At 52.7% G+C, this 23,577-nt stretch overlaps 1 protein-coding gene across 7 annotated transcripts; it reads left to right on the forward strand.

Annotated features, from left to right (window-relative positions):
* Nucleotides 1-37: 37 nt before the first annotated feature.
* Nucleotides 38-23,099, forward strand: RRP1B (ribosomal RNA processing 1B). Of its 7 annotated transcripts, none has more exons than XM_025863421.2 (16): nt 38-273; nt 6,534-6,616; nt 8,171-8,228; nt 9,436-9,521; nt 9,890-9,951; nt 10,328-10,457; nt 11,310-11,374; nt 11,784-11,965; nt 14,016-14,107; nt 14,691-14,788; nt 15,720-15,739; nt 16,130-16,258; nt 16,696-17,360; nt 18,906-19,058; nt 19,387-19,450; nt 20,341-23,099. In XM_025863421.2, the coding sequence occupies exons 1-16, from the start codon at nt 144-146 to the stop codon at nt 20,532-20,534; spliced, it is 2,211 nt and encodes a 736-aa protein (XP_025719206.1). In that variant the 5' UTR covers nt 38-143; the 3' UTR covers nt 20,535-23,099. The 7 variants fall into 7 exon arrangements, with proteins under 7 accessions (XP_025719206.1, XP_025719207.1, XP_073743187.1 ...); XM_073887089.1 differs by lacking the exon at nt 38-273 and adding an exon at nt 409-656; XM_025863422.2 differs by lacking the exon at nt 18,906-19,058.
* The last annotated feature ends 478 nt before the right edge of the window (nt 23,100-23,577 follow it).

Consider the following 23,577-nt stretch of genomic DNA (forward strand, 5'->3'; position numbering starts at 1 on the left):
CCGGCGCCTTTGTGACGCCATCAGCCTGCGCGCCGCCGCCGCCGCGAGCCGCCTTCTGCGCAGTCGCGGTCCCGGGCTGCTTGGCGGCGGCGGCGGGAGGTTGCGGGCGGCGGGTTGCGGCCGGGGATGGTCCAGCGGGCGCGATGGCCCCCGCCATGCAGCCGGCCGAGCTCCAGTTCGCCCAGCGGCTGGCGTCCCACGAGAAGGGCATCCGGGACCGGGCGGTGAAGAAGCTGCGCCAGTACATCAGCGTGAAGACGCAGAGGGAGACAGGTGGGCGCCCGGCGGTCATCCGCGCCACATGGCGGCCCGGCCGGGGGCCGGGGGGGAGCCGGGGGGGGCCCGCGGGCGCTGCTGCCGCGCGCCTGTGTGCGTCCGCGCCGCGGGAACCGCTGCCCGCCGGGTCCAGCCTGCCGTGACGGTTGAGGGGCTGCAGCCCGCAGGGGCTGGCTAGTGTGCCCAAAGTCACAGGGAGTGGGGAGGCTGAGAGTGGGCCAGTCTGCCCGACCCTGCGCCCGGCCCTCGAGGCACCACACCAGGCCCGAGTGTTTCTGCTGTGCTCTCCACGGATTCACGCGTTGACTGGACCAACACCTTAGGTGGCCGGAGTCACCGCAGACAAGAGAGACAGAATCCCTACTTTCAAAGTTGCACGAGTAAACCGGGCCGGGGGGTGGGTAACTAAAATGGAGTTTTGTAAGAGTAGGAAGGGAGAGGAAAATCAAGGGAAGAGGGAGCTCCTTTTCATAGGCTGTTCCAGGAAGGCCCCTGGGGTAATGATCGGGTGCGAACAGAGGCGGGAGAGAAGAGCGGAGCGTGCCCTAGAAATGGCTGGAAGACCAGTTAAGGGAGGTGTTAGGACTTAAAGCTGGAAGAGTGGGTAGTGGCCAGGTCACACTGGGCTTCGTAGTTTGTTTCCTGACTGCAGTGGGATGCCATTGAAGGATTTCGTGTACTTGATCCAAAACGTGTTCTGTAAGCTCTTGAGGGTGTGAACTACAATATGCATTGGGGGTTTTATGTTGTGCTTGGATAGATTTTGATTTGTTTACTGCTAATACCAATGCCTTTAGAGTCTACTTGAAAGAACAAGTACTATCTACCCTGGTACTGACTTTTTTAGTTTGGGTTATTTTGAGGAGAAATCACAAAGGACTACCCAGGAAAAAGAAAATACAGTTTCATGGGAAGTCTGCTAGAAAGGAATGAAGACCAAATTCCTAACTTCAATTCTGCTGGGGATCTCCCGGAGAGATTTCACTTACTGTCATGGTTTCAGGGATCCCAAGTCCGCTGAAGGTTCTTAACCCGAAGTCTCCAGAGCAGACCTGGCTGCTTTCAGCTCAGATAGGCCTTGTGAACAGGGCACTTCCACCTGCGTGTCCCATGGGCACCTCAGACTCAGATGCCCCAAAGTGTTTCATTTTCCTCCCCCTAAAACCTGTTCTGCTTCACCTCTGCCCACCATCCACTCAGAATCCGGCTGGACACACAGCGATGTCCTGGACTCCTCTTCCTGACCCTCTCCCCCACCCCTCATACGTTGTCTCTTGCTTCTGCCTGTTTCATCTTCTGAGTTACTCTGCCCTCCCTGAGCCCCCTTTATCTCATCTAGACTCTGAACTTGCTTACTTCCTAACCAGTCTCCTTAACTCTGTTTGCCCCTCTCTTGAACCGCTCCTCCACAAGCCAGCCCAGCACATCTTCTAAAACTGTTCTCATCACGTCACCACCTTCTTGGATTTCCAGGTCTGCAGGCAATGGCGTGTCCTCCCTTCCCCTCCCACCTCAGCCCCTACATGACTGCTTCGTACTGGTTCTTGGTGTAGTTTCTCTCCTCTTTGCCTTTGCGTCTCTTGTTCACTCCCAGCATTCAGTCCAACATCGCTTCCTCCAAACTGCCTTCCCTACCATCTCACACCACCCCTCCAGGATTCCAAAATAGCCAGTGTGTCTTTATCATGGCACTTAGCTGCTTCTTCGTTATCTGTTAGTGTATCATTCTTCCCCAAACAGTGTAAGCTTCCGTCTGTCTGCTTAGCTGGAAGTGGGAGCACATCCAGGCGTATGCGGGCCTGCCTGTACACAAGAACAGAAGGCCAGATGCAGTGCATATGGGCTGAGGCAGCCAGACAGAGCTTGTTGCTTAAACCCCTTTGATGAGCAGGCCCGGGATCTGAGGGGACCCAGGGGTGTGAGGCCAGTAGGTGTACACCAGTGCCCCCAGGGTCCTATCTGGTCAGCACCCATCACACTGGGAGTGACTTATTTCATATCTCTTGTTCACCACCATGTCCACATTGCATGGAGTACACTGGGCCTCCAGAAAAGGAACTGTACGATGAATGTGGTAGACAGTGACCATGGGGCATGCCGCCCCTGAGCCCCATCAACATGAAATGCCAGTTGGGGAATAATGTGATGTTTGGGTCTGACGTGTGGGTCTGATGTGTGGGTCTCATTGACAGGCTCACAATTTGTTGTGTTTTATCGTGTGCATAGTAAAGGAAATATGAAATCTTAGTCTTACTGATACAAGGAACTGCCTATCAGCAACATAAATAGCTTTGTGATTTTTTTTTTTTAAGTGACCTTGGGGCACCTGAATGGCTCAGTCTGTTAAGTGTCTGACTCTTGATCTCAGCTCAGGTCTTGATCTTGGGGTTGTGAGTTCAAGCCCCGTGTTGGGCTCCATGCTAGGCATGGAGTCTACTTAATAAAAAATAAGAAAATAAAGTAATCTCTGCACCCAGAGTGGGGCTCAAACTCACAACCCTGAGATCAAGAGTCAGATGCTCCACCGATTGGGTCAGCCAGGTGCCCTGATAGCCTTGTGATTTTTAAAAACAAATTGGAAATCTTTGTAGTGCTTAAAGCAGCTAAATAACTGTTCATGCAGAGCACTCACAGAAGGATCGCTGTCCATGGTTTTAGTCATGAGAGCTCATTTGTACTGTTCATTCATTCATTCATTCATTCATGTCTTCAGCAAACACAGAGCACCTACTGTGGGCTGTTACTATTCTTGGCACTGGGAATAGAGCAGTGAGCAAAAGACAGAATCCACCCCCCCCCCGCAAGTTTTATTGATTCTGCAACTTTAAACATTTAACATCTACAGAAATTGGGATGTATCTTAAAATCAACCTTGTGAGCATTTTATTTGCCCTCTTTCATTTGGTGGCACATAAAAGAACCATACATCTTAGGACTGATGGGGTCTCAGATTCAGCAGTGGGGGAAGTGTTTCTTCATACTAATAGGTTTAGGGGTCTCTGGACCCCATAGGTAGAATAAATGAGAGCTGTGGATCTTTTAACTGACCAGGTATAGACTCACCCCGACCTAAAATGACTCCCGAGTTCATTTCGCGCTAAGAGTAGCAGTCAGGTTTTCTCATTTCGCAGCTTTTTGGAATTTACTCTGCCCACATCTCACTTTGTGTTCGCCTCATTTGTTGTGAAATAACTAAACCTGTGTTACTGCCAGAAACTTAGTGGCATTAGTTTAAGAAAGTTAGCTCCAAGAAGACAGATCAAAAAGCAGTTGTGGGCTGAAACTGCTTCAGTGAGTACTTTACCTTCAGAGTGAAGAGAAATTAAATGATGAGCATTTCTCTGTTTTGCTTTAAATGCTTCAAAAATGGGTATTTTAGGCCTCCGGTTATGGAATGAATAAGTCATGGGATGAAAGGTACAGAGAATATAGGCAATGATACTGTAACAATGTCATGTGCGTGACACACGGTAGCTATGCTTGTGGTAAGCACCTGAAACTGATGTAACACTATGTGTCAACTGTAAGTCCATTTCTTAACAAAAATGTGGGGCTCAGTCAGTGGAGCATGGGACTCAGTCTCCGGGTCATGAGTTTGAGCCCCACGTTGGGGGCGGAGATTACTTAATAAATAAAAGTTTAAAAAAAAATTGGCACCTTGTTTTGACCAGCTAAACTCCTGGGTGAAAACAAATGATTTTTATACATATGTTGAAAGTACATGTATTAAAAGGGAAAAGAGTTTCAGTAGACTGTGGGTGGAGAACATGAGACAATCATAATACTTACCAGTAGGGCTGAATAGTGCTTTACTCTTACAAAATGCTTCTAGTACATGCTTTTAATTTTGATCCTAACCGTAAACTGTACATATACTGTAGGTGAGGGAACAGGCCCAAAGGCTAGCTGATGGTTTTCTAATACAGCCCAGCCAATAAGTAGTGAGCTGGGGCCTCGCCACGGGTCTGTGTCCACAACACTTCGCTACCTCACATAGGAAGAAACAGAATATGTGTTCAAGTCCAACCCCCTTCTCTGCCCACTGTCTAGGGTCTACTGTCACCCTGTTACTTTGTTGAAATCCTTAGTTTTCCATTACATAAACCTCTGTAGCACATCCTTTGCACCTTTGCCTATTACGGGTATGGATTAACCACAGATACTTGGTATATCAAATTATCACTTGGAGTTGGTTTGACACGCTGGTGGACTTAGAAGAACTATCTGGAGATAAATATACACTGTGCTCTTTTTAAGTGAAAAAGGCCAGGATATGGAATACACAGCACATGTAACGCTATCTAGGTTTCACACACAGCCATGCATCTGCATTTCTGTACTAGGTGTAAGCATTATGTCAGTGTACAGGAAGGATCTGGAAAGATGCACGTCAGGCAGATGACAGTGGTCCCTCTGGGGTTCCGGGGGTAGTAAACAAGGCACTTCTGATTGTGTAACTTTTGGTGTAATATATGAATCTGTTGCAATAAAAATGTGTTTTTATTGGTTAAGACTTCTTTTCAGTTACAACTTGACAGAACATCCATGCCAAACTAGTTTGTTTTGTTTATTTATTTGAGAGAGAGAGCATATACAAACACAAGCGAGCAAGCAGGGGGAGGAGCAGAGAGGAAGGGAGAAAGACTATCAAGCAGATCCCATGACCCTGAGCCAAAACCAAGAGTCAGACACTTAACCGACTGAGCTACCCAGGCGCCCCCAAGCCAAACTAGTTTTAAGAGGAAAAACCAAAGCACAGCTTCATGGAGGAGCTCAACTGACGGCACCAAAACTGTTTCTCCGTAGCAAACTCTGCTCCGCTAGATTGCCTCCCTTCTCACACAGGCTCCCCAGCACACGCAGGTGCAGACTGCATCCTCTTCAAGTCCGCCAGGAGAGAGCAAGAGCCTCTCTGGTGGGCTCATCCGACCAGCCTTGAACCAGCCCTGTGGCCAAGGGAATTCGTGCGTATTTGGCATCAACCCAGCTTGCTGGGTCCCCTTTCTGTGGGGCGAGCCCCACCTGGGACCCTGCCCCCCTCCCCAAGCCCTGCCTGGAGGGGTAGTGCTGGAGGGGGTGACGGTCCAGCTGCCCTGCAGAGGCAGGGGCTGCCCAGCACCAGGCCTCACGTGGGAACCAGTGTCATTCACTCCTGTGTGCTCTCGAGTTTGCCGGTGTTCATGGTTTTCCTGTTTCATTATGAAGAGTTGTCTACACAGAAAGAACGAAAACAGCCCATGGTAACACTTTAGAGACCTTGTGCACTCCTTTTTCCTTCTTTGTCTTAAGGACTCTCTCAAATATGTACAAAGTGGACTCACTGTTCTGCTTCAGCCCGTTACTACCTGCCTGGTGTGTCCCCTCCGTCCACTTCCTCCTTCCACTAACGTGTCGTGAAGCAAATCGCAGACATCTCCCCTCCACACACCTCACTGTGGATCTCCAGACCATGAGGACTCTTTGTAACACAACCAGAGGACCATTCGCACACCTGTTTAAAAAATTCCTTCATATGAAATAATGGATCTGCTGAGTTCTCCCATCATCTTGTGAATTTTTCTGTGACACAGAATCCGAGCAGGAGCCAGCCATGCATCCGGTCGCTCTGTCAGTGGCTCCTGCCCATCTTTCCCTTGCAGTTTACTCGTTGCCGGAACCGGGCCACTTGCCCCGGGGAGTCCCCTGCATTTGGTGTTTTGCTGACTGTACCCCATGGTCTCATTTGACATATTCCCCTGTCCCCCGTGCTTCCCCGCAAACTGGTATTAACAGATTTGACATGATGTTGATTAGTTTTGATTTTTGCAAGAATGCTTAGCAGGTGGTGCTGTGCTCTTCCTGTTGATGACGGGTGTCTCTGCAAGCGAGGATGCGTCATTGGGCGTCTGATTTAGCCGTTCTGAGTTCCTGCCCTGACCCACTAACTCATGATTGAATATAAGCACAGGTCGCAGTGACAAAGCGCCTGTGACCCTGATTGCTGTTGTCTCAGCTCTGGGGGAATCTCACTCATGCCATAGTTGTGCTAGCAGTAGGCAGGCCCCCCGGGTGTGGCTTTACTCATAACAAGGTAGGAGGGGTGGGGAAGCTAGTTGCTCTCTCTCAAATAAATAAAATCTTAAAAAAAGAAAAAAGACATTTGTAGGTAAGAGAATGAACATGTTTGTGGTATTATTGTCCCTGCTCTCACGGGGGGTCTAGATGCTGAGAAGGGAAATGTGAGGACTCTAAGATGTTTGTGCTGTTTTGTCCCCTAGGAGGTTTCAGTCAAGAAGAACTTCTAAAAATATGGAAAGGGCTCTTCTATTGCATGTGGGTGCAGGATGAACCCCTCCTACAGGTAACATACAGTTCCCTTTGTCATATGCCTGGGGTTTTTTGGCCCAGATGGATAAAAGGGCTTGCTCGTTTTCTGCTGGGTCAGTCTGCTGTGCACGTAAACACATTGTGAAGTCACTGCTCAGGGTTCAGTGCCTACCTCTTGTCCATCTAGAGAGGGACACAGTGGCCAAGCAGTGAGCTTGTTTTTTCAAATAATGAAGAATATGCATAAAATGGAGATTTCCTATGTCTCTGTCATAGTTTCATAGGTTGGTTCTATGGAAGATTTTAACATATTTTAAAGTTCCTGTTTCGTCTGTTATTATTGGTCAGTCGTGGCACGGCACTGGTCTAAGAGCCTGTGAGCACTGGGCACCGAGCCCACCTCTGCCGTGCATTGAGTGGGTGCCGGGACTGGGCAGCCACCTTGCCAAGGGTCAGGATCTTTGTAGAGCAAGCAGTGGACCCGCCTCTGACACCCCAGCCTTAAAGTCAAGTGGAGACTTGGCACAGATGTGCATGTGCTTTTGGACCCATCTGCCAAGTACGCTGAGCCCCACCACCAGAACCATTTCAGAGAGTGACTCTAGCTGTTGACAGAGCTTCACTGTGTGCCTAAGAGCAGACCCGCTTTTGTAGAGTGGAGGGTAAGCCTTGAGGAACACTGCTTGAAAGCCTGCAATATGTAAAACGTCGTAGACTTGACTTGTCTGGATTTTAGTGTGTGACTTTACCACTTTCCCCAAGCCATGTAATAGCAGGCTTTGATTTATTGCTTTGACTCCACTGAACATATTTTGAGTAGGACAGCAGGGCAAAATATTTTTAAGTTACATTCAGAAGTAACAACCAACAGCTTTAGTGGAGGAAGAAAACAGATGAACAGGAGCATCATTTTCCAGTCTGGGAGTTCATTTAAAATGGGTGAGGAAGACGTGAGCCCAGATGAAGCGCAGGTCATACCGAGGAGGACGGTTCTTATGTCACTCGTGAACAGGATTCTTTTGTGGACCCTCCCCAGGGCGGTCTCTTCCTAGACCCGGACCACCAAATTCTCCCCGCCAGTGAGCTTGCTGCATTGTAGCAGGACTTGACTTCACGTGGCCCTTTTGCCCTGGACAGAGCCTGGATGGGTGCTGTTAACCTTCGCTTCCTGCCGCCCCCCGCCCATCAGCCTGCCTGCGAGCGAGCTGAGGCCAGGACTGTGTTCCACACACACCCCTGAGGAGTGACAGACAGTCCCCGTGTCTAACTGCCAGGGATCCCCTTGTAGGCATCAGTGTGCCATAATTTGGGGGCTTAGGATAGACTCTCCATTCAGTGATAGATTTTTTGACAGCAGGTTTCCCTCCGTAGGTCATTTGAACTGAAACTAGAGATACTTTTCTAAACATGCAGCGTGATCCTTAGAGCCATGTTACATTGGCACAGCAGTCCTCTGAGATTGGGAGTTGCATGTTGGGTAAAATTGAAATAGTGACGTAACAGGAGGTCCAGACGCCAGCAGATGTTGTCACGTCCCGGTGCTGCCGTGCAATAACCCCACTGTCTCTCCCCGACCCCACCTTTGCAGGAGGAGCTAGCGAACACTATTTCCCAACTCGTCCACGTTGTTAACAACTCTGAGGCCCGTAAGTCCTGATGTTTTCATGACTTTCAAAACTTCCTCATTCATCGGCTTGGGTAACTTGCCTAGGAAACTAAGCACTGTTGTTTCTCCTTCCTCGAGGGTTTCCTTTTTCCAGGGGTCTTGTTGAACAAGCACCTGGGGCCACCAGTGTGTACCTGGCGGGCATTAGACCTTCCCTGTGGGAAAGCCGTGACCCCAAAAGAGGGCCGATAAAAGAGGCATCTCGTGCAGTATTGCGTGACCTCTCCAAAAGATTTCCAAAAAAAAAAAAATTTTTTTTTTTTTTTTTTTTTAAGAAATGAAACTCTCCAGAGTCTGCACATTCTGGGTTGCTGTAATGCTCTCAGAGGCTATGCATGCATGGGCCAGGGCTTGCTAGAACCTCTGGCGGCCAGGCTGTCCTCCTGAAGACTGGAGCCATGTGAGGTCATCACTGGTAATAAACCATAGAGTAAGCCCTCTTTACCAAAAAGAACAAAGGGAGGAAATGAACGCATTATTCCTGAGACATTCAGGCTTTGATTCCTGACAAAAGAAGAGAAAGCAGAATTGGTTGTTGGTTCTGCTAAGCGCTCCTCAGAGCTGAGCCTTAGTAACCGCAGTGGCTCTGTGTTTCAGCCGGGCCCCAGCCCACTCATAATGAGCAGAATTCTACACGTGGAGTATCTTCTAGGTTTTCACATACCAAGAAGGAATTATGCAAAAAGAAGTAAAAACAAACAGGAAAATTCGACAGCTATTTTTGGATGGAAAAGTGGTAGATTCACTGGCTCAGAAGAGAAAAATAGAACATTTTGTTAGCGCTCAACCAGCTGACACAGAACACGAAACAAAAAGCTGAGTTTCTACATGGATCATCCAAGTGTTCATCAGAATTAATGGCTCTGGATTGATTGTTTAGGTGTAGGTGGGCGGAAAGGGCCTGTAGACGTGGCTCAGAGAATTTTTGATTTTAATAGAAACAAGGCTTTGCAGCGGATGAAGAAAAACACTCCATAGAGCATTGTAGTTGAACATCAAGATGTTATCAGCCGCTTGTGGAAATGGAAAATAAATATTTAGCAAGTTTAATTATTGACCAAATTTTCTAGCTGCCAAAAAAATCCTTGAAAAAGTAAGAAATAATCCTAGTTTGTTTCCCTGTTACTTTCTTGCTTTATGGTAATACGTGAACCTGACAAGTATTCAAAGCCTTTTGTTTGCTGCAGAACACCTGTTCATTCAAACCTTTTGGCAAACGATGAATCGGGAGTGGAAGGGGATAGACCGGCTGCGTTTGGGCAAATACTATATGGTAAGATCGGAGCGCCTTTCCCCCACTTTTGCGTCCAAAGCCTGTGAAGGGCAGCATGTTGAGCTTCTTCAGAACAGTGGGAAGGCTTCTTTGTGAAGCAGAGCAAGCTCCAGGCTTAGTGTGGCGAGAGGTGATGTGATCAGGGGACAGCATTTGCATGTGTGCTCAAAGGCTCTGTTTTCTGTTTCAGCTGTTGGTGAGTTTGGGGATCCTTAGTTAACACTTTCTGATGAAAGTTCACTGTGATGACAGTGACTGTGTTTTCACTTTGTAGAGGCAGGCTGCACCAGTTCCATTGGTCTTTTCATTCTGCTAACTGATGGGCATGTCTTACTTTCCCTTTTGTAACAGAAGTTTTCTCTCTCTAGCTGATCCGTCTGGTCCTGAGGCAGTCCTTTGAAGTTCTGAGGAGACATGGCTGGGAAGAAAGGTCGGTAAAGTATTAGGACAAGCATTCGGTGGCTTTAAAACTTTTAAAGCAATAGCGTGTTTTTCAAGCATTTGAATTAGCGAGCTGGGATGAGTTGCCTGATCTCTGCCTTCCACTCTGGTGATTTCCTGTGAGAAGCAGAACCTCCTTATGCGTCAAGAACTCGAAGCTGGTAGAGGCTCCTGAAGGACTTGAGCCCACGTGCAGCCTTTTATACCCAGCCCGGGGATCGCTTTTCTCCTTGTAAAGCGCGCTCAGCCTTGCGCTGTTTGTTGTGCAGCGTAGCATGAGGACGGACGTGACTATTTTCTTTCGGGGGAAGAGAGAAGTGTCGGCATGCTGTAGTTAACAGAAACGTGTGTGTTGTTTTCTTCAGCCGGATCAAGCTCTTCCTCGATGTCTTGATGAAAGAAATCCTGCATCCTGAGAGCCAGTCTCCGAATGGAGTCAAGTTCCACTTCATAGATATTTATCTGGATGAACTGTCCAAAGTGGGAGGGAAAGAGGTAAGAGGCAGTGAGACACCGAGCCGGCGGTGCGGTGAGGCCGCGGCTGCCGGACCGGGACCCTGGCCGCCCTCGCGGTCACCGGGCTGCGGAGGAAACGCTGTGCTCAGCAACGGGAGCAGCGTAACGGGCTCAAGCTGTCTTGACAAGTCCTTCCCCATCTGGGACTCTGGCCTAAGCAGTGAATGGGACCTGTGAACAAAGGTTGTGCGTAAGGGTGTTCTTGGAAGTCTTACTTGCAAATGACTGAAAGCAACTGACGTAGTCCAATAATGATACAGGGACGTGGTCACGGTGTTGACTTTTTAAAGAGCAGTAGGGAAGAAAAGCAGCAGATAAAGCTGTGCTCATAGATGCCTTTCTCAAGTGTGTCTTTGCCCATGAGTACACAGTCCGGGAGAGGAGACATGTTGACTTGAATGTGATTATCTGAATTTGGGGCTGTCGGCAGTTTTTGCTTTTTTATTTTTACACTTTTTTTTTTTACAGGTGTTCTGCAACGAACACTTTTTTTTTTTAATTGAAAGGAAGTAGAAATGCTACATTTTTAAAAATTGGTTCATCTTACAGTTTCTGACAACATCTGTGTAGAACCTGTCTGCAGAGCAGGAAGCACAGAACAGCACGGGTTGGTGGGCTGGTTTTCTCTGGTCATTGCACTTTGATGCCCAGGTGGCCGGAAGATGGCCATGACCTTTAGCCTGGCTCCGAGCACCTGGGCGGTTCACACAGAGTGCATTTTGGGTATTGAACAGAAGTATTTTCCTGATCTAACCTGTGTGAAAAATGCGAATGGCTCCTTTTTCTAGGACATACCAGAAAAATTATTTCTGTTCTGTTTCTAAATTTCAGCTTTTGGCAGATCAGAATCTCAAGTTTATTGATCCATTCTGCAAAATTGCTGCCAAGACTAAGGAGTGAGTCCCATGTTTGCTTTTGCTGCTTCATTTGGTACTTAATTGTGGGTAACGGTGGTGAATCTGCCGGGGGGCTCGAGACAAGATACCTGCGAAGGTTTGTCCAAAGCCCAGACCAGCCGAGCCCTGAGTTTCCGTTACAAGACGTGTGACGCTTTGAGTCACACCTGGGCTCCGCCGGTTGACCCCAGACATTCCAGGAGTCACACCCTCCACAGCCACAGTTCCGGCTGCCTTCGTCACGTGGCCGTCCGCCGGCCCACACCGCTGTGGCTGGCTGGCGGGCGACGGGTTGCGGCAGGTGCTTGGGAGGCTGGAGTGGGCCGCGCGTGACGCACCCCAGCACCACCCGCGCGGCGAGCAGCCGTCTGCTGTCCTCACCTTCTCTCCGCTGCGCTTCCACCCTCAGCCAGACGCTGGTGCAGACCATAGCGAGGGGTGTTCTGGAAGTCATCGTAGACCAGTCTCCTTTCGGACCCGAAGAGACCCTCGAGGAACAGAAAACTCAAGGGGGTGAGAGCGAGTTCTCCGAAGAAGAGATGCCCGAAAACAAGGCGGCATGGAGAAAACCAGTCCGTAAAAAGCAGCCGGGTGAGACGGCTCCCTTGAACGGTCTGTTTACATAAGGTTCTCGTCAACTGACGCCTTTTAATGCACTTGTTGGAGTCTCACTGATGCAACTTAAGAGTTCGTCGAAGGGGTCCCACTGTGGGCCCCCCCCGGGAAGGGAGGCCGAGGTGCGCTGACATGCGGCCCGGTGCCCAGGAGACACCCCCCCCCCCCCCCCCCCCCCCACCCCCCCTCCCGTGCCGGCCATGCTCACATCGCCTCCCAGCACCACGCGAGTCCCCCCAGGGTTTCATGTTCTTGTTGCTCTTGCTTTGGCTTTTGTTTGTTTCTATTGTTTCGGGGTTTTTGATGTCGAAACATCCTAACGTGGACTTGCTTCTGCAAGAGGGTCCTGGGCACTCACACTGCAAAGCGCATTTGTTTCCATAGCTCTGCCTCCTCAGCTCCGGGTGCCCCCAGGGCTCGTTTAACCCTGTGGCTGCCGCCGCTGAGCCAGTCCTGGTCTGCAGGGGCCGCCTGTGGAGCCCGCATTTCAAGCTGCGGAGCCCTCCGATTCTGGGGGTGCTTACGGCATCTCAGGGTACAGCATTAGGTAAACGGTGCAGTCAGGGTATCCCCGGGCGCTTGAAATGTTATATAGACATTAAAAAGCTGAGATTTCAAAAACTAATGGCCGGAGGAAATTGAAGCATTTTTTTTTAAAAGATTTTATTTATTTATTTGAGAGAGAGAGAAACAGCACGAGAGGGGAGAAGGTCAGAGGGAGAAGCAGGCTCTCCGCTGAGCCAGAAGCCTGATGTGGGACTCGATCCCAGGACTCCGGGATCATGACCTGAGCTGAAGGCAGTCACTTAACCAACTGAGCCACCCAGGCGCCCATAACCATTTTTTTAATAAAAAAAACAAGACACAAGGACACAAGACTCTCTGTACAAGGAGCCTGGTTTGGTATGTGCCCTTAAAAATCTGGAAGGATACCAGAATGTCAATCGGTGGCCATGTGTGGCAGGGTTATGGGTGACTTCTACTTTCTTTGTATTTCCGTCTGTTGTTTTAAATTTTCTACAGCGATCATGTATTATTTTTTAATCAGAAAAACAATCTTTTAAAAAGAAAGAACTTTAATCTTAAATTCAGCGTAGGTGACGGGATTAACCAGCTGACCTTGAGCAGGTGTCGTGTGGTCATGGGGGCTGTCCCTTGCTCCTCCCGCGCACACCAGGTCTGTGTGTGAACTATTCACCCTTTCCCGGCTCCGTGCATCCTGCGTGCTGCCCACGACCCGTGCAGGGCCCTGCTCCGTCTCCTCCAGGCTATGCAGGCTATGTCCGGAGGCCCCGCCACTAACAAGCTGCTAGGGTTTGACCAGTTGTGAGTCTTCTTAGTGATTTTTTTTTTAAGACGTGGGTTATTTATTTATTTATTTATTTATTTATTTGAGAGAATGCTAGAGAGAGTACGAGAGGGGGGAGAGAGAAGCAGACTCTGCTGAGCAGGGAGCCCGATGCAGGACTCGATCCCGGGACTCCAGGATCATGACCTGAGCCGAAGGCAGTCACCTAACCAACTGAGCCACCCAGGCGCCCCTCCTTAGTGATTTTAATCTGCTGCTTCATGGGCGTTGGTGCTCTTTGAATTCTTTTTTAAACGTTGAGAGTTGCATTAGTATTAATTTGCGTCTGATGCGGCATCCCCGTGAGAAGTTAGCGTGGTACCTGTATAGGTCTTTACCACAGCCTAACATTTGCCTGAAGCCGGGGGCAGACTCCTGAGTGCGCCGTGTTCCCACGTGCCGGGCCTCTGGCCCAGGGGCTCCTGGGCCCCACCGCCAGGGCTAACGGGAAGACGGCGCGCGCCGGAGGGCACCAGGGGCAGCAGAAGTTTGGTCTGTGACGTCATTCAAAGGCCAAATGTGTGATTTCTCCGGGACTTCCTTGAACAAGACTTCTGTGGGAGATGACGAGTGTGTGTGCACGGTTTTCTCTGTGAAGAGACAGAGGGCGTGGTTCCTCTGCAAAAGGGGTCATTGCTGTGTCTTTGAAGAGCCCTGTCTCTGGGTGTGTTTTGATAGCGCTGGGCAAGCACCACTCCAGAAAGGACGGGGTCCACGACGACGGGGAGAGAGGCGGTGGGCGCCCGGAGGACGCTGGGCCCCTGCTCCAGGTTGGTAGAACGTAACGGCCGTGCAGTGGCATGGCTAAGTGGGAATTAGGGTCAGAGCTCATTATCCCCGAGGCCCGAGAACACAGTCATCCTTAATCCCTTCGCTCACTGACGTCACCCTCACGATAAGCTTACTGGAGACAGATTTAAACAGGACAGAATTTTGAAAGATGTCAGTCTTCACTCTGGCTCGAACCGTAGGTTCCATTTGCTACAACAAAGGCAGCTCCATGCTTTTCCAACAAATGTTACTGTGTTACCGAGCGCGAGTTGGACACGTAGATTAAATTTACAAAGAAGCACACCCGGACAAGTTTTATGTGGTGTGTTTTACCACAACTTTTTTTTAAGAAAGAATAAACAGAACAGATGAAGAATAGCGTCCCCCAAGAATAAGTAGAAGAGATTTTTCAAAGATAGCACTTCAGGTTTTCGTCGCTGAGTGTTAGCCCTCGGCTGTTTGCCGTCCTGCTGAGCGCACCCGGAGCCCCACACTGCCAGCCTCTGTCAGCAGTGGAAGTGACTGTCTAAGTCAGGGTGTGGTTTGCCTGCAGGCTTATGTTTTGTTGCTCTTCTCGCACAGTTCGACTACAAGGCTGTTGCTGACCGACTCCTGGAAATCACCAACAAGAAGAACATCCCTCCCTTCAACAGGAAGCGTCTCTCCAAACTCATCAAAAAGTAAGTGACTGGTGGGCGCTGTCTGCGGACTCTCACCCGTGTTCGCGCATGCTCACCTCCGCCCAGCCTTCGTCACATCTAGCCGTAGCGTGCGGCATGCTCACGTCCGCTGCAGGGTTGTGGGGAAGAGCCGCTCCCCTGCCCGCACGTGCCCGCCTCACGGGCCCCTGCACTCGACTCCTGTAGCCTGCTCATCGTGGTGTGAAGAGAAGTCAGCTGGTAGAGTGGCCGGTGTTGTTAGAGCCCGAGATTGCGGTGTCAGTGTGCTGCTCGGGTCTGGTCGAGGCCCCTCACCCCCCAGCACGGTGATGCCACAGTGTGGCCATACCGGTAATTCACGGAACAGCACCGTGGCTTCTCACCGTGGACTGCCGCTGTATGAGCAGGCGCCCTTCCGAGCACTGGACACGAATGAGTTCACATTGAGAAAAGCCCTGTAGGACGGCTTCTGGGATCTCCCCGCCTCACAGATAGGTCAGCGGGGCGCAGGGCTTGCCCGATGTCCCAGCTGACAGGTGGCAGAGCTGGACTCAGACCCACTGTCTGCGCCCCCGGAGCTCTGCCCCCCGCCCAGCACACGGCTCCCGCGCTTCCTTTGTGTTCCAACACCAGCACTGTGTGGAGCATTTTCTCTACCGGATGAACAGAGAGGACAGTGGGGCATAGCAGAGATGGAAGATGCTTCAGTCTTGAGAAAGAATTTCTAGTTTCTTCTGTTCTGTGTGAATGAACCAAGATAGAGTCTCTAGGTCTCCGTGTCCCTGGGGGCAATTTGTCCTTCACTTCAGGCCTTTGCATCACACCACCGTTAGCCTCCCCTTCTAGAAGTAAAAGAAAGTGAACTAACACCCAAATAGCACAGCTAAAATATTGTGTGTGTGTGTTTACAGAAGACAGAAGGCTGTCTTCAGGGACTTTCGTTCTGTTTCAGATTTCAGGATCTCTCCGAAGGTGAGGAGGTCAGAGGATTTACACCGGGTGATGTTACCTGAACACGGCCCCACTGAGGCACTTAGAGCAAATACTGAAGAACGGGAACAAAATGCGTTGATCTCTCAGGCCCCGTTTCCTTTGCTGTCATGGTCACTTGTGCCCCTGGGGAAAAGCTTTGTCCGTGGCCAGTGACATGTGAGCGGGGGCAGGGGCGGCTGAGCCTCAGGGGCCACGCCATCAGGGTGCCCCCCGCAGACGCAGTCCCCACACCCGCAGCAGTTCTGGGCTGGGGAGGTCATGAGAGCAGGGACGAGGCACAGAAGTCAGGGCGGAGACTCTTCCTGCGTGAGGTGGGGACAGAGTCTCAGCCTCAGAAAGCTGACAGGACGCGCCTCTGCTGTCCGGCAGGCAGTATCTCTCAGCTCAGTTTTGCCGAGGATGTTTCTGCTGATGAAGATGATCGGACCCTCAACCAAGGGAGGCATAAGAAAAAAGGAAATAAACTTGTAGAGGAAAAGGAGCTGGAGAAAGAGAAAGGTGAGCTGTGAAGCTCAGCACGGCGAGGGAGGAGGAGGGGGTGCGTCCGTGCCCGCTGGGAGGCTGGGCCCAGGGCTTCCTGGGTCAGGGCAGAGCCACAGCTTAAGCTCGTGCTGGCCGAAGAGGAAAGGTCTGAGTGTGTGTGATTTTCACAGCCTCCCCGAATGAAAAACCCGTGGTTCCTCTTGGGGGAGCCTTCAGGGGCAGCAGGCGAGGGTCTCGAGAACCCTAGACACATGCGCCCTTGGAGCCTGTGTTCATGCCCGCCCTGGATCTGCGGTTCTCATGGGCCTGAACGTGACTGCGGTTCCGTCTCTGGGAACCGGCGTCCGGGGGGTCTGGTCCCAGCTGGGCCAGGGCAAGCATGGCGCCCGACAACCAAGCCTGCGGCCACCCCCATCCCAAACACTTGTTCACAGGCTTGGGTGTCTTTCTAGGAAACAGAGTCTTTCTTGCTGAGGAAGAGGGGAGCGAAGCCAGCATTCAGAAGAGAAAAAGGAAGAAGAAGAAGAAGAACCACTTCCAGCCTGAACATTTAGGGTCGGGGACGGAAGCCATGCCCCCAGAACAGAATGGGGGTGGCGAGGCAGGGACCAGCACGGGCCGAGCCCCGAAGACAGCAGCAGCGGAGCCGGGGACAGCGGCCACCCCTGGTCCCCAGGAGCAGAGTGGCGTGGAGCCTGCCCCAGTGCTCAGCAGGAGGAAACGGCCGCGGAGGAGGAGCCCCGGGGTGCAGGGCCGGAGCGAGGAGTCTGCATCACCACCGCCTCTGGAGGACGTGGCCCCCGGCGGCCCCGGCAGCACCCGTGCTCAGGACCCAGCTCCGCGAGCTTCCCCAGCCAGTGGGGCCCCGGTCCCAAAGAGGAAGCGGAAACTTGGAGCCCTCCCGGTCAACAGCAGCGGCCCCCCCACGCTGGCCTGGTCCTCGCCCCTGGGCGGGAGGCTGAAGAAAAAGAAGGGGGAGCCCGGCAGCCTCGACCTGTGCAGCCCGTCCGGTCAGAAAGCTGCCATCTTGAAAAAGAGGAACAGAATGAAGGAGATGTCTAAGTCGGTAGCGCGCGGCGGGGCGCTGGAGTCCGAGGCCGTGCTCGTCCAGGCTCTGGTAAGGCAGCCGGCCCTGATCTATGGGGGCAGGGGCGGGGGGGGCAGGCCAGAGCGCCGGACCGAGGAGCAGACCCGGTCTGTAACAGCCTCGACCGATGAGGAAACACACAGGCGCCTCTTGCCGGCAGCCGAGACCGTCGCCCTGGGCCCCCGGCCCGACCGGGCTGCTCCCTCAGAGGCTGCAGAAGGGCCAGCGCCAAGCCAGAAGGAGTGTACCCCTGGCCGAGGGCACTGCTGCCGTGCCATCTACACGGGCGGGCGGGCATCTCCGTCAAACCCTGTGCCCTGTTTCTTCATCAACTCCCAGCCAACCTTTGGCCCTTTTCGGGCTAGTTCTCTTGTCTTTCTTGCTTATTTTTTTAACGGAAAGCTTGTCTGTGCTTACATGTCTAGAGCTGGTGTAAACGAGGGGCCAGGCTCTGGATCTGCTTTCCGCGTCCCCCCGTGTGGCCCTGCAGCGCGTCTGTCCCACCTTGACGCGTGGCAGGAGCAATTCCAAAACCTCGTGACCACGGGGCTGCCGGTATCTACTCCCGGCCCTTCCCGAACAGGCTTGCTGACCGCGTCCAGCACGTGCACGGGCAGGCACTGGTGTGCGGCACACAGGGTGCCGAGGCCCTGGGTGACAGGCACCCATGTGTGCTTGGCTAAGTGCTGATCCCAGGCTAACGGTGTCTCTGACAGGTTAGGTGAGTCCGTTTGTAGTCAGGAAAAGTCTCAGCTGGGCAAACACGTGGCACTCTTCCCTGGGCTCCGGGGAGCCTGTTCTCTCCTTAGAATACCGGGGAAATCTCCGAGTCTCATTTCTCAGGTCCCAGCAATCTTCCTTGGCATTGGAACTGTTGCTAAATAAGCCACAGGGTCAGGGAAGGTTTTCCTCTCAAAATGGGTCCTGTGTCTCTGCCGTGGGGCGGAGGCGCACGAGAGAGGCCCCCGGGTATGCCCCTCGCTTGCAGCACCGTGGGGTCTGCTAAGGGAAGGCAGCAGTTTCCAAGCTAGGAATGCTGAGACCCTGCGGAAACCAGCAACGTGACGTCAGCCGTATTGGGCTCCAGACCCCCAGGGACCTCCGACTAGAGCAGGGCCCTCGCCAGGGGTGGCATCCGGTTGTAACACCCAGGGAGGGTGATCTGCCTGTAACCGACCTGCACGTCCTAACTGGGGCCTCGTGCTTGCTCCTTCGCACCAGGCTTTTCAGTGGACAGTGAGGTCTTTGATCAGAAATGAGAAAATGAGTTACTCTGTAACAGGTGGTCTTTGAAAGGCAGAAGTCTTTCCGAACAGGGGCGCTAAGGTGGAAGATAAAGATGGGTTCTTGTGGCTGAACAGCTAGGAAACCTCTGGCCGTGTGGGCACAGGGCCGCCGCAGAGACGTGGTCGTGTGTGCCTGCAGTCCGCACCTGCCGAGGCCGAGAGTTATGTGTCGTCCGGTGCCGGAAGCGCTGGGTGTGGGGTGTCCGAGCTGGAGACACTGCGTCCCGTGGCCCCACGTTCCCTCCTTGCACGCGGCCATGACCTCTCCTCTCGCCCCTCCCTCACACAGGGAGGCGGGCGCGCTTTCAGCCCCTTGAAGAAGCAGCAGCTGAGGGTAGAGAATGACTTTGTGAGGTTTGACACCCCCTTCTTACCAAAGCCGCTGTTCTTCAGAAAAGCCAAGGGTAGCGCCCCTGCGGCCTCTGCGCCCCGTGCCATGCAGGTACGTGAGCTCAGCCCCATCCGGCTGCCCCCAACCTCCCCATGGCCACACAGCCCGTTCCTGCCTGAGAGCCACACACCCGGGCGCTGTGCGCTGGGCCTTGGGCCCCACTGCCACCCTCCTGAGCCTGGGTCTGCCGTGCTGGGGGTCCCCGGGCCGGGGGTGGCGCTGGGGCTCTGGTCTCCACCTGGCAGCATGGGCTTGTCTCTCCGTGGTCTGGGATGGCCTGAGGGAGGGGCCCAACCTGACGGAGGGTGTCCTGGGGACAGCGCAGTCTGAGTGCCTCCACCACTGCTGTCTCACTCCCTTTGTCATTGTCCCTTTGCAGCGAGACAAGACGCCATCCAGCTCCAAGAAAGTCACCTTCGGGCTGAACAGAAACACGACTGCAGGTGAGTGTGGGGGACACAGGCCCCGACCCATTTCCGAGTCAGAAGTCCAGCCCCCGAACGGTTAGTGGGGTGGCCAGGGTTGGGTGCGGAGAAGTTTTCTCAGGGCCCCTGGAAGGAGTCTGCCTGGCAGAAGATGCGTTGGAAAGCCATCTCCTTGAGCCTGCCGAGGCAGAACGCTTGAGGCCCTTCTGGCCTGGGGACGACCGACAGTCCCCCAGCCATGGCTGCCTCTGCTAATATTTGGAGCCATGTGCCCAGAGGGAGGCGGGAAAAGGGATGTTCTTGTCTGGTTGCTTTTAGTATTGGTGCTGTTCACTTGTTCTGTTTTATAAACGGAAACCAAACTCTCTAAAAGGATGCAGTGTGTTTAAGACCTGACTGTTCGTAGGGCCCACAAGTAAATACGTGTGTGTGTGCACGAGTTTGTGTGCGCGTGCGTGTGTGTGAGGACGGGAGGGACCATCCAGGGGGCCTGAGGTAGGTGCCCTGGCCTTTGGAGGCCTTGTTTCGGGAGCTGGAGATAGAGGAGCAGATGAGCTGGAAGGAAAGGCTCTTCTCGTGGCCACTGGAGCCTCAGGTTCATCCGTGTTCCCTGAGCGCCCCGACCCCCCGAGGCCCTCCTTTCAGAACCTGACCCACCTGGCGCCCCCTCCCATGCTGTCCGCGGACATTGGTTCACTTGTTCCTGTGAAGGAGGATGCTGACTCCATTTCCTCCGAAAGTTCTGGGCCCGCTCTCTGTAGGGCCTCATGACAGGCACTGCCCTGCTGGGGTGCACGGCCTGGCTCCCATGGGGGCTGCCCGCGGTGTGAACTGGACACTGTTTGGCTGGATGGGCAGGTCGGAAGTGCTACTCCGTTAACGTGTGGCCTTGCTTTCATCCGGGGCAGAATTCAAGAAGACCGACAAGAGCATCCTGGTCAGTCCCACGGGCCCCTCCCGAGTGGCCTTCAACCCTGAGCAGAGGCCCCTCCATGGAGTGCTAAAGACGCCCACAAGCTCACCCACCAGCACCCCCCTGGGGACCAAGACGCTGCTGACCGCCACACCAAAGAGAAGGCCTACGGCTATGGACTTCTTCTAGGGTAGTTAGCAGGGTCCTTTTAAAGACTGTGTTTGTACAGATAGTCTATAAATTATAACTTTAAAAAGGTGGAGCCTTTTTTATTGTTTTATAAATCCCCGTAAATTGTATAAACAAGGTTCTGAGCAGGAGCTGCTGCTTCTCCATCCCTTCTGCGGGGGCTGTGGGCGTCTGGCTGAAGGTTTTGCTACAAACGCCGTTGGTGCGCGAGCTCTCCGGGGCCTCGCGTTTGCGGGTGACTTCCGTGACCCCCACCAGGGTGGGAGCCGAGCCCAGTGACCGTCCGTCACGTGGCACCAGTCTGTCGGCGCCCCAGGAGCCTGGAGGCGGGGGCCTCGCCCGGGCGCTCAGCACTGCACCTGCCGTGCGGGGCTGGCTGCCGGTGGCTTTTGGTCTCCAGCGAGCCCACGGGGCCTTCTTCCCCCGCTCCCCGGGTGTTTGTGCCGGGGAGACGCAGGCGACCGGTTCAGCACTACCGTGGTAGCTTCCCTCCGTGGACCTGCAGCAGGGGCGGGGCGGGAAGAGCCTCCACGCTCGGGTCACCTGTTCCCTCCGCTGGGCCTTGTTTCCTTCCCTGTGTTCCTACCTCTCAGGCCAGCCCAAAGTGTCTTGACCGGTGAGCGCCCCTCAGCTCTCACCTGGGACTGTGAGCACACTCCTTCCTCGGGGTCCTGTGCTCCGGTTGCTCTTCTTACCTTCTTCATAAGCCTTTGAGCCAGCCCAAGTGACTGGCGTTCCTAAAGGCAGCTTTCCCGACTCAGACGGAAATTCGTTTCTTCAGAGGTGTGGCAACAGTGTCTGAAAGCCTGAGATCCTGCTGGAAGGCAGAAATCAGCAGCCTTTAAGAATTGTTTGTGCATATTTATTTGTCCGTAGCTACCTTTTATCTGAAGTATTGAAGCTTGCGCTTAAGATTTTTATAGACTTCCGATTTTAGTTCGTGACAGATGTTGGTGGCAGGCGGTCAGACTTCAGCCGGAGGAGCAGGGACCGGGCTTGGGGAAGCTGCGTCCATCCCTCGAGCCTGAGTGATGGACAGGAGGCAGATTCAGAAATCAGGTGATCACCTAAGGAGAGCCAGTGGGCCCCAGCTCCTGTTTGAGTTTACGAAATAACAAGCACAGACCTCAAGAAGAGGTACGAAACTCGGGGTTCTGTAGTTTTGGGCGCAGGGTTGCTCAGTGCTGCCCTGGCCTGCTCTCCGCTCAGGGGACCTCGGGCCTCTTGGAGTGAAAGCTGCCTCCCCCTTCCTGCCTCCGCCCCACTCAGGCCCCCAGCGCTTCCTCAGTGGGACCGGCCACCACTTTGCATGACGAGGGAGGCCCCCTGGGTTGGCGGGGCTGTGTTGATTTGACTTTGGTTTCTGCATCACGTCGTCAGGGTGGGGCTCTGTCTGCACGTGCGCCGCTGTGGGGTCAGGCGGCCGGCGCACTGCGGAGGGAAGTATGAACCTTGTCCTTTGCCTGCTCTATAATAAAGTTTTGTCCTAATTAGTCCACAAGAGAAGACATAATTCACATGGAGCTGTCAGATAGTCCCTGTAACGAGAAGTCTTACGTCCAAGATGCTGTGGTGTTTGCATGGGGCTTTTGTGCTGCATTCAGTAAAAGACTCAAAACCACACTCAAAACCAAATCTGATCGTGGGAGATTAGATTGGAATATTCAAATATTTTTAACTTTTTGTTTAAAAAAAAAAAGGTGTTTCATTATCCTTGGCCAGATTATTTTTCTAACAGTTTTTATTTTAGCTTTAAAGATGGGCCATGCAGTCCAGCGGGGTTGAGATGTTTTAGCAGAACATCTGAGGGCACAGTCGGGTAAACGCAGGGACCTCCCTTCATGCGCACATGGCGCCCGTCTGTTCCTCGGACACCCCAGCGGAGCGTCCAGGAGATGGGCCTGCTGGTTGATGCCACACCCCCGGACTCGGGTCCAGGAGGGACCTCGGACTCCATCCCTCCTTCTCGAAATCTGTCCTCACTTACTCCATTTCGTGGGTAAGTTCAGTAGGTTTACTATGGCTTATTTTTAATGCCTAAATTTTGGCAACAAAGGAAGGAAGAAAACTTTTTTTTAATTATCATTACACACACACAACAATGAAGTGTTGCACAAAGAAAATGTATTTAGAATACCAGTTTTCTATTCAATGCATGTTATTTTCCTAGGCAGAGTTGCTAAGGGGACTTAGAAGTCCAAAACTGGAAATCATTTACATTAATGCTGGTGATCTTACAGTATTTTGTAAAACAGTCATCTTCCCCCCGACCCCATATGTCTGGTTAGTTTTGTACAATTTGGTATCACACTTTATAAACACATAATCCTTTCTAACTCCTATTTACCTAAAAGCACAAAGGAGGGTCAGGGAAATCCGGAAGCGCTTGTTAGTGTTGGAAAGGACATGAAATGGAACCTGTCTTTTGATCTGTGTGTTTTCTCTGAATTTACCTGACTCTGCTGGCAAGAACCGCGGGTTTACGGTCAGTCTGTACTCCCGTCTGCAGAGTATGTCTGTCGCATCAAAGCCAAGTCCAATAAACAAAACCTGTCTTTGCACTCACACTTGTACTTGATGTGGACTGTCTGTGTGCATGGAAGTACACCTCTGGGGAACCACGGAAAGGCAGGGAGTCGGCGGATGCTGACATCAGCCCCACGTGCCTGACAGCAAGGTTCTGCAGGCCTCTGTCCATCCTCCACCTGCCTCCTACCTGGAGCCAGTGAGGGGCTGCTGGGTGCGGCTCCTGGAGAGGTTCCCGCAGAAACACCACTGCTGGGCCTGATGCTTCTGCTCCACAGGCCTCACCTCCGAGCGAGAGCAGAGAGGTGCCTGTGTCCCAGGTGGAGACGCCCAGCTCCGTCCCAGAGACGTGGCTGCCACGAGGGTGGTGAGGCCGCAGTCCACCGGGCGACCCCCGACTCTCCTGCTGGGGGAACCAGCGACGGGCTCCGTGGGTGGGCGGGCAGGAGACAGGCACTGTGCTCTTTACTTTTATGTGCACGCGTTCCTGAACAAACTTCCTCAGCCGTGGTCTGGA

The sequence above is a fragment of the Callorhinus ursinus genome, unplaced genomic scaffold, assembly GCF_003265705.2.
Source record: "Callorhinus ursinus isolate GAN/ISIS: 27379988/994484 unplaced genomic scaffold, GSC_fseal_2.0 scaffold75, whole genome shotgun sequence".
Classification (NCBI taxonomy): domain Eukaryota; kingdom Metazoa; phylum Chordata; class Mammalia; order Carnivora; family Otariidae; genus Callorhinus; species Callorhinus ursinus.

Coding starts and splice junctions, on each gene's coding strand:
- RRP1B (XM_025863421.2), top strand. CDS start 144: ATGGCCCCCGCCATGCAGCCGGCCGAGCTCCAGTTCGCCCAGCGGCTG. Junction 8,229..9,435: donor TGTTAACAACTCTGAGGCCC/GTAAGTCCTGAT, acceptor TGTTTGCTGCAG/AACACCTGTTCATTCAAACC. Junction 19,451..20,340: donor GAACAGAAACACGACTGCAG/GTGAGTGTGGGG, acceptor CATCCGGGGCAG/AATTCAAGAAGACCGACAAG.